Source organism: Poecilia latipinna, unplaced genomic scaffold (assembly GCF_001443285.1).
Source record: "Poecilia latipinna isolate Pla-1442-1.1 unplaced genomic scaffold, P_latipinna-1.0 Scaffold3319, whole genome shotgun sequence".
NCBI classification, from domain to species: Eukaryota; Metazoa; Chordata; class Actinopteri; order Cyprinodontiformes; family Poeciliidae; genus Poecilia; species Poecilia latipinna.
Window position 1 is genome coordinate 29,369 of NW_015115935.1, and position 11,555 is coordinate 40,923.

General features: G+C 44.4%; 1 protein-coding gene across 1 annotated transcript; it reads left to right on the top strand.

The window, feature by feature from the left end:
* Positions 1–763: 763 nt before the first annotated feature.
* On the top strand, positions 764–11,310 carry sik1 (salt-inducible kinase 1). The gene is made up of 14 exons (XM_015023497.1): positions 764–1,054; positions 1,457–1,656; positions 1,772–1,888; positions 4,745–4,808; positions 5,106–5,267; positions 5,503–5,627; positions 5,709–5,832; positions 5,928–6,148; positions 6,310–6,459; positions 6,556–6,666; positions 7,048–7,270; positions 7,353–7,607; positions 7,694–7,883; positions 8,351–11,310. Exons 2-14 carry the CDS (start codon positions 1,504–1,506, stop codon positions 8,874–8,876), a joined length of 2,421 nt encoding a protein of 806 aa, XP_014878983.1. The 5' UTR covers positions 764–1,054; positions 1,457–1,503; the 3' UTR covers positions 8,877–11,310.
* The last annotated feature ends 245 nt before the right edge of the window (positions 11,311–11,555 follow it).

The following is an 11,555-nucleotide window of genomic DNA, read 5'->3' on the forward strand; positions in this document are numbered from 1 at the left end:
CAATCCATCACAGGACAACCGAGACAAGCAGCACAAACAAAGCATGCACATATATGTCCACCCAATTCAGCAATTTAGAGTAAAGTAACCTAAAAATCATGTTTTGGACTGTGGGTGGAAGCTGTAGAGAACCAACACATGCCCAGGGAGAAGTTGCAGACTTCATACAGAAACACTCAGGCTGGGATCCGAACCCAGTACTTCCTTGCTGCAGGGTAAAAGTTTTATAACTGCAACATGCACTCTGTAATTATCTTCAGAAAAGCAATATATACACATATATAAAAAATAATAATAATACGTTTATTTGTTTCCTAAGGGTATTTAAATGTTCCTGCATGTGGAGGAATACATCAGAATAAAAGTTTCAGATTTAAATGTGTTTAATTTGACAATAATTTAGAGTTGGGTAACTGAGAGCAGCGAAACAAACCAGCCTGCTTTCTGTTTCTGTTCCTGCTGAGGATGCGCGCGCTCCCGCTCCGGCGAAGCGCGAGACAGAGAGCCCGTGAGCAGCCAGCCCGGCGGACGGAAACATCACGTGGTGACACATCTTTACGACTGACGTCACCGTTCCCATCTCCAAGCAACCTCTTCATCAGCATTCGCGTCACCGAGCGCCCTAGCCGAGCGGTTGCCCAGCAACCCGTGCGTCGCGCTCGGGTCCGGCCTTGCCTCGCACCCAGCTCGGAGCTCTGACGCGGGTGTGACGTTAATGAGGTGGGTATCAATTTGTTATGGTGGCTGGGGGAGCGAGCGGGGGGAGGAAAGGAAGGAAGGGAGGAGGAGGAGGAGTTCCCTCTGCGAGTGCCGAAGCCCTCAGCTCTGCATTCCGGCGGAGCTTTCAGGCACACACCGACCGCAGCGCAGTCCCGGGCCGAAAGCCTTCCTGTGAGCTCAGAGAGGAGAGCTGAAGGGAAAAGTTGCACCGCGCGTGGTTCCCGCAGTTTTTCCTTCTTTGAAGCGTTTGTTTTTCGGAGCTGTGGTGGAATGGTTCACTTTTCGTCACACAGCAGTCTGAACTGTGAGAGAAGACGCTTTATGTCTTTCTAAGGTAAGACTTTATCACTTTTCATGGCTTAATATTTGGTTTATAGTCCGTCGTCGCAAGAAACAAACAAACAATAAAAGTACACAAAATGAGTAAATAAATCATTTGGCTACTTTAGTCATGTGCGGTAATTTCTCATTTTACTTTTTAGTCACTTTTAGTTTATTAACGATTGTTCGGTGTTTGATTTGTGGAATTAGAGTGATTTATAATTAAATATCAGACTTCTTTAACAAAATATGTATATCTATTATGAATAATAATAATAATAATAATAATAATAATAATAATAATAATAATAATAATATATTTTTGACATCTTTTTCGTTGATTTCCTAGGTCTGTATAGGTTTAATAGAGATTACGGTATATTAAATGAGTAATTTTTTTTGCTCGTTTTTACAGGTACAAGCCTGCCTTTATCTAAGCATTGCTACTACAGTTGGTGCACCATGGTGATCATGACAGACACCAGCAGGGCTGCTCAGCCCAGCCCTGCGCAGGGGAGGCCACTTCAGGTCGGCTTCTATGAGATCATCCGCACCCTGGGGAAAGGAAACTTTGCAGTGGTAAAACTGGCCAAGCACAAAGTCACCAAAACACAGGTCAGCAGCCTTTCTCTTAACATATAATTATTTTAAAATGCATGCCTTTTTAAATTTATATATATATATTTTATTTATTGCATGCTAATTCTTTTTCATGCATTTCATTTTCCAGGTGGCAATAAAGATCATTGATAAGACCAGACTGAGCCCCTCTAACCTGGAGAAAATTTACAGAGAGGTGCAGATAATGAAGCTGCTGAACCATCCCCATATCATCAAGCTCTACCAGGTGTGTGTCGTATCTTATCTCGTCTCTGCTGCGGTTTTGCATGGGGTGCAACAGTACGCGTGCAGATTACTGGAAGGCGTGCAGTTTCTGAGTTTCCCTCTCTATGTTTGGGAGTTTGTCTAAGTTTGTGTGGAAAACTTTGCACATTTAACAGTGCTGGACTGCAGAGGCACTGTGCGTCATTATTGCACACATCAGGAAATAGCAGTGGCAATAAGTAAGAAGGAAATAAGGGGCATTTGGCATGTAAGTGGTTTTCACCAGCTGGTAGTGCGCTGCTGATTCTCAGAGTACTCTAAATCATAAGTACAGCACAACAGCATTAGTTCAATCCTATTTGACCTCGCTCACTATCTCTCTCGCTCTGCGCAAGGACATTTATGGGCACCAGTCGATTGTGGAAACAATGCATTTGTAGCATGTTTTTTTTTTTATTACATAATGATATGTTGGCTGAAGAAATGTGGGCTTAGGAGCAGTCAGGTGAGTGCTGGTGAAGGAAGTGTGCAGGATCAGAACATTAAGTCCAATTAGTACTTGTTAAAGCCAAGTGCAATGTGTCTGCGCCTCACGTGAAAGCCTCCTCACAAAGCGCTGCTTTACTCCTAATCAAATTGAAGACTTAGTGAGAAGAATCCGCTTTTACCATCTCAGCTGACCTTGCAGGCACTTTGGCACACGTCTGGCAACGAACACACAAACAAATACCCCTGGGTAACAAGCAAAACAAGTGCAGTTTTATTATTATTCACTCTCTTTTCATTTTGCTGCCTTTGTGGATTACTTTACGTCGGATTGTAAGGTCTGAGCAAGACATTATTTCTGGGAATCCCCCCCTCCAAACTTCTCCCCATATGCAGAGGTACATATCAAATCAATATTGATCTATAATCATAATTAGCGGAATGACAGCAATCTAATGTACTTCTTTAGTGTGTTTTTACAATTGAATTAAAAAGTAATTCTCTAATTATCTTATTTTCTTCGCCTTGACGTTTCTTCATCAGCAGTTCTATGTGCAGCTCAGAATAATTTTTGCTTACACCCTCCATAGAAAATGCAGAAAATCAAAAAAATCATTGTGCATTTCAAAACTGTGATGAAACGATGATGCTGACATGTTGGGATTAATTTTGCACGAGCTGCATCTTAGTTGGATTTATCTGACTGAATAGTTAAAATAACTAGCTCTAGTAAAACACACCGTGGTTTACCTGTATTCACCTAGACATTCACAGCTAACATGAATATGATGTTCATAATTAAGCAGAAATGCAACAACGTTTTTTTTTTTATTTTGATACATAAAATACAGAAACAACACCCACTAATATTCACAGCATATTTTTTTAAGTAAATCTGCCCGTAGCCCAAAAAACAAAATCTATTTTCTTCTTCTCTTCTCTTTGTAGACTAGCACAACTCAAATGCCCAGTCTTGACTAGCAAACACTAAGCTCTCTCTGTAAATGGATTGACATGATTCAACCTGTGAGGAATGTGAAGATGATTAATGTCTGAACGCTGAGGCTCTAGCGGGCTGAAGAACCGATTGATGTTCTGCGCGCTTTGTCTCGGAGCAGCTGAAGTTATTTAATTTGGTTAATTAGTCATGAATCTAGTAACTGATGATAAAGGGTGGTGTTACATCACTCCGATGGGTCTTGTGTTTGTCTCTAGCCTCTTTGTGACCTAGCCTCTGGCTGTTGGCTTGATGGAGACGATGCTAGTCACATAATCCTCTCCTTCCTGAACAAAGGAAGGAATCTGGCATAAGGCAGTGTTATGATCTTTGTGTCTGTGCTGTTTTTTTATTTTTATTTTTTTGCTTTGCTGCTGCTTTCTCTCTTCTACCATCATCATGGGAACAAGATCCGTTTTCCCTCCCGCATCATCAACAATAGCTGACCTTTCTTTGTCGTTTCATCCAAGCCCCTTGGGTTCAGAAATACGCCAATGGTGGGGCACTGAGCGTAAACTTAGCCAATCTCCTGTAATGTAAGCAAAAATGGAGGTGAAGGTTTTTCTGTGAGGCTTTTCAAATGTAAAATATGGCTGAATGGGGGCCTTTAAAGCAGCAGGTGTATGACGTTAGCATCACCTCAAGGTGACTGAGCTCCAGAGAATGGCTCTATCTCACAGATAAACACTGTTTTCCTCTTGGTGGACTGAGTATACACTCACCCCCCCTTTGGTTTTCTAAAGAGTCTGGACAAAATAAAGCTCCTCCATTCAGTGGAATTTGGTGACATTCAGTTGAAAACCAGCCGGCGGCATTATCCATACAGGCTCTTTGTCATCTGACGGAAAATTGCTTTGTTGTGCAACCTTTCAGCTGAAACTACTCCATCCCCGGGGGCCTCAGAGGAAACGGAGGCCCTCTGTGAGCTCCAGGAAAGGACTGGGAGTTTTACCGCACGTACGCTGCTTTTAATACAAAAGACAGGCCCCGTGTGAGCAAGCCTGTGTGAAACTGTTGCACTTTCTTCGCCAAAAGGAGGCTGGGGAATTGTGAAATGAAACACTAGCATCTGTTGCCAACTGGTACTAGCCACTGGCTAACACTCCCAGTCGGAGTAGCTGGTCTGCAAGTGAATGTTAAGAATTTTAGTTAGGGTTTGTGTTGACATGTGTAAACTGGTGTTTAAAACATGATAAAACTGCGTTCAGGAAATTGGTCGGCTTATGTAACGCGATGGAAAGGCTTTGGTATTTTTGCAACGAGTGGAACAAGTTTATGGAGAAGTATGTGAAGGAGGTTTTGGTGGTTAGGAAACGTCTCGCGGCTGCACAGGAATTCTTGGAACAAGTTTTACACTTGACTCAGTCATTTAAAACTCGCCTTTCTCTCTCCTAGGTCATGGAGACCAAAGACATGCTGTACATTGTCACAGAGTATGCAAAGAATGGAGAGATGTTCGGTAAGTTCTCATCTGATCCGGATAGTTTGACACGAAACCCTTTGACTTTCATATTAAGCATGCAAAAGTGTGGAATTCGCTTTTAAAATTTCCCAGCTCTGGATAAATATGGAAAAAAGGAAAGTAATTATGAAAAACATTAGAATTTTTTAGGCCTTTTAAAATTTTTCTAAAGAACAAAATCCTAGCAATGCTAATAGTAATAAAGTCATCTATTTAATTTGTCATTAAACGTCATGCTTCATCTCAGATTAGCCACTAAAACGTCCGTTCTCCTTCTCCCCTCTCCCCCTGCAGACCACCTGACCTCAAACGGCCGCATGAGTGAAGACGAGGCACGGAAGAAGTTCTGGCAGATCCTCACGGCCGTGGACTACTGCCACCGGCATCACATCGTTCACCGTGACCTCAAAACCGAGAACCTGCTGCTGGATGCCAACATGAACATCAAACTGGCCGGTAGGTCTGCAACATAAGCCGCTCGCTGCTCTCAGATTTACTGGGAAGCAAAGCGCGAGACAGAGTTAATTGGTTTAAGAGTATCTGCAGCCGCTCTGGGATTTCTAAACGGCTATCATTAAATCAGTGCTGATTGAACGTGAACGATTGAGTCTGTTCACTAGGACAGATATTAAGCAGTGAGCATGTTTCTCAGGATGTTCCTCTGATAGATGCGTTTGTTTGTGCCTTGTAGACTTTGGATTTGGGAACTTCTACAACGCAGGGGAGCCTCTGTCTACGTGGTGCGGCAGCCCGCCTTACGCTGCTCCCGAAGTGTTTGAGGGGAAAGAGTACGAGGGGCCACAGCTTGACATTTGGGTAAGCACGCAATGGATAAAAACAAAACAGCTAACTGGAAGTTTAAAGCATAAATTAATCCTTTCTGCTTTCTGCTCACAGAGCCTCGGCGTAGTGCTTTACGTTCTGGTCTGCGGCTCTCTTCCGTTCGATGCTCCCAGCCTTCCCGCTCTCAGACAGAGAGTCACCGAGGGACGATTCAGGATTCCCTTCTTCATGTCCCAAGGTACACACCTCCTTTTTTTTTTTGACAAAATCTGAAAGTGAACTACCCAGAAACAGTCGGGCTCATTGCAAATTTTTTATTTTTACCCTCGACAGACTGTGAAAATCTGATCCGTAAGATGCTAGTGGTGGACCCGGCCAAAAGGATCAGCGTAGCCCAGATCAAGCAGCACCGCTGGATGCTGGCCGACCCATCAGCCGCCCACCAGACCCTCAGCCATTCCCTCACAGAGTACAACTCCAACCTGGGCGATTACAGCGAACCGGTGCTGGGCATCATGAACACGCTGGGCATTGATCGCCAGCGGACAATCGAGGTGAGAAAAAAAGCTTCTCGTAAATATATTTACGCTCTTGCTATTATTACTTGAGCTTCGAGTCCCTCCTTGGAAAAAGTGGCACCACATGATGCTGCAGATCAACCAGTCGACTGAAGTGTTTCATTTCCGTCACTAATCTGCTGTTCCTTTTCCCTCAGTCTCTGCAGAGCAGCAGCTATAATCACTTTTCCGCCATCTACTACCTGCTGCTGGAGCGAGTGCGAGAGCATCGTGCTCAGCAGCTGAGCCGTCAGTGTGGGACCTGGAGCCAGAGGCCTCGCAGCACGTCCGACTCCACCGGCCCAGAGGTCAGCGCTCCACCAGGATGTACAAAACTCAGACCTGTTTTCATCTAAAGCTTAAGTCAAAAGCTGATTTATTTTTATTGTTGGTCTTTTCTCTAGGTCATCATGGAGTCCAGTGAGAGTTTTAGAGCTACTCCTTTCTCACTCCCATCCAAAAACACTCCTCCTGTTTACTCCGAGGTGGAGTGCGACCAAGGTGGACTATTCCAGGTAAATTGAAAACCTGACGTCCTTCATCAGCTCTCTGTCATAGGTAGAGGCCATTTATATTTAGGTTGCATGAATCAAAAGTCTCATTTAAGTTAGAAGATACAGTGTGGACGTTTTTTTGTTTGTCCAAATGTCTGGCATGGCGACGGGAAGTTTTTAAAAATGATTTTGTGACCACTTAGCTAATATTTTGTCTATGTTTTTGCTAGAAATAAACAACATATACTTTTCAAACAATCAAGTCGGAAGTGCGTTCAAGAAACAAACGACCCGTCGCCGCCCACAACCTTTTCTTGGAATAATTTTGCTTTTGGAGCTTAGAGAGTCTTGACAACTTGGAAATTCAGCATCAACAACCGCCTTGCTCCTTCTGCTTTTCAGCGGGTGGTGTTCCCGGTGGAGGCCAGCCTGAACAGACTCCTCTGGAACCGCTCCATCTCACCCAACAGCCTTCTGGAGACCAGCATCAGCGAGGAGGTGCGTCCCAGGGACCTGGAGGAGGAGGAGGCCACGCAGAGCCTCGGGCCCTTGCTTCCGCCCACAACGTCCCGCAGACACACTCTGGCCGAGGTCTCCGCCCGTTTCCACCAGTGCAACCCTCCATGTCAGTATTCATTGTAAGCATGACTACATGTTTCACCCTGCCAGGTCAGGATGTTAAGACTTCCTCTGCTCTGTCTCTGCAGGCATTGTGGTGAGTCCCTCAGACGGAGCGTCGTCAGACAGCTGTCTGAAGTCCTCATGCAGTCCGGCTCCCACACTGCAGTCTGCTGTGGGGGAGATGTCAACACTTCTGGCCTCCAGGGCTGAAGGTGGAGCGGGGCTTCCTGCCGGAGCTCCTCTGGCTCTCTCCTCCCACCTGGTTCCCCAAACTCAGAGCAGCCTGCCCGCTGTCAGCTTCCAGGAAGGCCGCAGGGCCTCCGACACTTCCCTCACACAAGGTAAGCACTCACACCACCGCCTCCAGAACGACCCGACCTGTCGTGTGTTTGCACCGTGTCACCTTAAGGTTTCTGTGTTCCTGTAGGCCTCAAAGCTTTCCGCCAGCAGCTGAGGAAAAACACGCGCACCAAAGGCCTTCTGGGGCTGAATAAGATCAAAGGTCTGACCAGGCAGGCCGTTCCCCCGCCCACCTCCAACCGCGGCAGCCGAGGCTCCCTCGGCCCGGCCTTCTCTGAGCATCGCAGCATGCTGGAGGAGGTGCTGCACCAACAGAGGTGAGACTCAAAACTTTAATTTTCTTGAAGTTTCTAAGAGGAAAAATGTCCAGCAGAGGAATTCACTGCAAAAAATAAAAAAATGTTGCCAAGTATTTCTGGTCTAGTTTCTAATACACTTAAAATAAGACAAAACTATCCCACTAGAAACTTTTCAGCTTGACATAGTACTAGTACTTTTTCCATCAGTGTTAAGGAACTTAAGGACTTAAGGCAAGCGCCTATATCTTGCTGCAAAGTTACTTGTAAGTTACTTTTGTCTTATTTTAAGTTTACCACAATATTTACATGATAAACGAGACCAGAAATACTTGAGTAATCCCAAAAAGTCAATTAAAGTTCTTGTCATTTAAGGAGAAGAAATTGTTCTTAGTTGTGATGTCTGGAAATGTGATCAGTAGAAATTTTAATGGTAGATTTGTATCCTGACTTTAGAACAGCATCTAATTCTTTGCGTCTGTTTCCAGGATGCTGCAGATTCAGCACCAACCTCAACCTCAGGTCCAGGCCCCTCAGACCGGACCTACCCAGAACCCCCTGCTCTTCCTGGCCCAGCAGCAGTCGCCCTCTCCTCCACCCACATCCACGTTCTCCCCTTCCTCCATCTTTGATGCTCCTGCCGTCCAGCCCGCCCTGCCCCTTCCCCCTCCTCCTGCTCAGCAGCCGACTCCGACAGGCCTCTGGCATCAAACCCTGGAGACCTCCTCCTTCTCCGGCTGCTCCTCGTCTACATCCAGCTGCTACTCCTCCTCCCTGTCCCCCGTGGCCTCCGCCGCCTACCTGCTCGAGGCGCGCCTGCACATCAGCCACCAGTCTCAGCCTCTCCCCTTCGCCGTCCTGCAGCAACCTCAGTCTGCCGCGCAGGTCCCCTTCCCCGTCCAGTCCAAGCTGGCCATGTGGAGCATGGGCCCTGCCTCCGGCGCCGACGCCGGCATGCAGGAGCTGGGCCTGGCCGGACAGCAGCAGCTCGGCAGCTGCGTGATGGTGAAATAAAACGGAGGACTGTCCCCAGGAAACAACAGAGCACAACTGAGCGAAAGAAACAAAAAGTTGATGCAAGCGACAAACTGGCACGTGAGCATGTGTCCACTTACGTGTGTTTTTTTTTGAGACCATATAAGCTAAAGACTAAGCAATAACCAAACTCTGGATGAGGCGGTGAATTCAGCAGCCAGAGAAGCAATAAGAGCGAACGGCTCTCTTCCAGCTCTCCGACGGACTCACTTGAATGAGATCAGCTGAAAATTTTGACTCTCGAATTCTGATGCTGTCTAAGTGAACAAGAAGATTCCCTCCTCTGCTCTTTGTTCGACTTCTTCTTTGGTTAATTAAGACCAAAATTCTTCCCCACTTTGTTCGCCTTTCTGGAGACTTTTCTCTGTAGCAGTGCAATGAACATGCAGCACAGCGCGCTGAGCTCGAAAGCGTTCACTGAAGAAGGACTGTGTATCGAAACTGTGACGAATTTTTGTTTGTTTGTTCCAATGCGGGATTGTTTATGCTGCGCAAAATGCTGCTTTTTACCTCAAGCTGCAGGAAGACTGCGATGTAGTAATCGACCAAAACTGCTGAATGAAGAGGTGGTTTTGTTGATTTAGCTCAAGCACAAACAGGTACATCGGGGTGAAGATCCACAGTGTCTTCGTTTGCTGGGCGGCTCCATGTTAGATGCTTTTACTACCTCCTCAGGCAACAGGGTGAAATCACACTAGAGAACACGTTTTCACGTTAGACATGGAAGAGCAGACGCGTTGCTGCCCTGTAGAAATGACAGGTCGTCTCATCCGCCATATTGTGAGTGACAAATTGGCCTTGGAGAGAAAACTAAGCGAAAATAAGAGAAACACTAAATAAAAGTTTACGTTCAACTAAATTGTTCTTATATGCAATATTTGTTCACTTCATACCAACAGTGACAAAAAAAAATTTGATTTGATGTAAAAATAATGAACAACATCAGTGAGCAAATTGACAAGGGTTTTTCTATTATACTTCACCTAAATCCCTCAGGACAGAACTACCTTCCATACGCTTTTGCCCTCACACTATTGCGACGTTGACCTGCGACCCAGACGCTCCTGAGGCATCTCCACTTCTGTGTCCTTGTTTTTCACTCCCAGTGTATCAGAGGAAAGCTGGACAGAACAAAGACTGTGGGAACAGTGCAATATTTCACACAGAAGATTGACGGAATTACAAGGTTAAAAATTAGGTGTTTTGCCTGAGGTTTTCCTTCGTTTTATTTTTATTTTTTTTATCTTTATTTGTGTTTGATCTTGCTTTGCTTGCTGGCCGACCAGAAAAGGTACTCGTTATTTTGCAATCCAATAAACATGATACTGTAGTGATTTAGAGGAAGGCATTTAAAACAACAAACAAACAACTGCTGCTTCATCCTGCAGAGTGCTCGTAGTGAACAGAAAGGAAGAGAATTTGGGGTTTTTACCAAAGAGTGAACAGCACAGGTGATCTGTCACAGACACACTACTGACTTTTTCCTTTTATTTTCAAATGCTGTCTCAAGATGTAGCCGGGTGGTTAGCAACCATTTTTATGTGATCTGAAACTCCTGCTGGCCACCAAATCCGAAAGCTACACCTTTTCTTTGTATCTCTAGCTGTTACTGTCAGGACCATGGTTGTGTTCTCTCTTTTTTGTACTTTTTTAGAAAAGAAGAAGAAGAAAAAGGAAATGAAACAAAAAAAAAATAAAAAAATAAACCTAAATATAGCAATACCATTTTGTGAAGGAAGCTGAACTTTATTCAGTGGCTACAACCTTAGTTCAGATGAAGCGATGTGTGTTGTTGTGTGTTCAGTTCTTTGTCTCATATCTGTGAAACATCTCATAGGAGAGCAGTGTTCCTCCAGGCTCCTGGACCTGGAAACGTGCAGTGTTGATATTCCAGTTTTTGGTTGATTGCACTCACTCACCACCGACACTTGTGCCTTTTACTCCAACAAACTCTCAATCAGAACCTTCCGTCTCAGATTGTGACTGAAAAAAGGATGATGCATGCTTTCATTCATTCATTCATTCATTCATTCATTGGTCCCTCTGAAAAAATGTTTTAAGTTTGCTGTTGTAACAGAAGCAAAATTTGCACTTTATTTCATGTTAAGGATTTTCTTTCATTTGTTGGTTTCTCATGATGGAAGGAAAAAAAAACTGTCAGACACTAAGAATTGTGATGCAAATCAATAAGATGATCCTTTGGATAAAAACTTCAGATAATAAGAAGTATTTCCTGTTTGTTTTTTAAAATTGTTACTTGACTGAGCATGATCACGTCTTTATGTGTGTGTGTGCGTGTGTGTATAAGTGAAGAGGAGGACCAGAAGGACGAAGGAGAGAGAATATTTGTTTAAGAAAGATTGTTTATTTATGTGGCTATTTATTTAAATAAAGTTCACTTCCTGAAGTATGAGCCGTGGTCTCTGCATTTTTCTATATCAGATGTTTCAAATGATCTTCTGTTTTTTATTTGCTTTGGGATGGAGTGAAGAGTGACTAAATGAAACCTATCTCTGTCATCCCCAGGCATAGACAGGAAGCAATGGATTTCTCATTAAGCTTAAAAAGAAACTGCATACAGTGGATGTAAAGAAAAAGGAATAGCAGTAGTTAAAAAATGTTGCAAGTCATTTAAAAACTTTTCCAAAGTATTAAGTG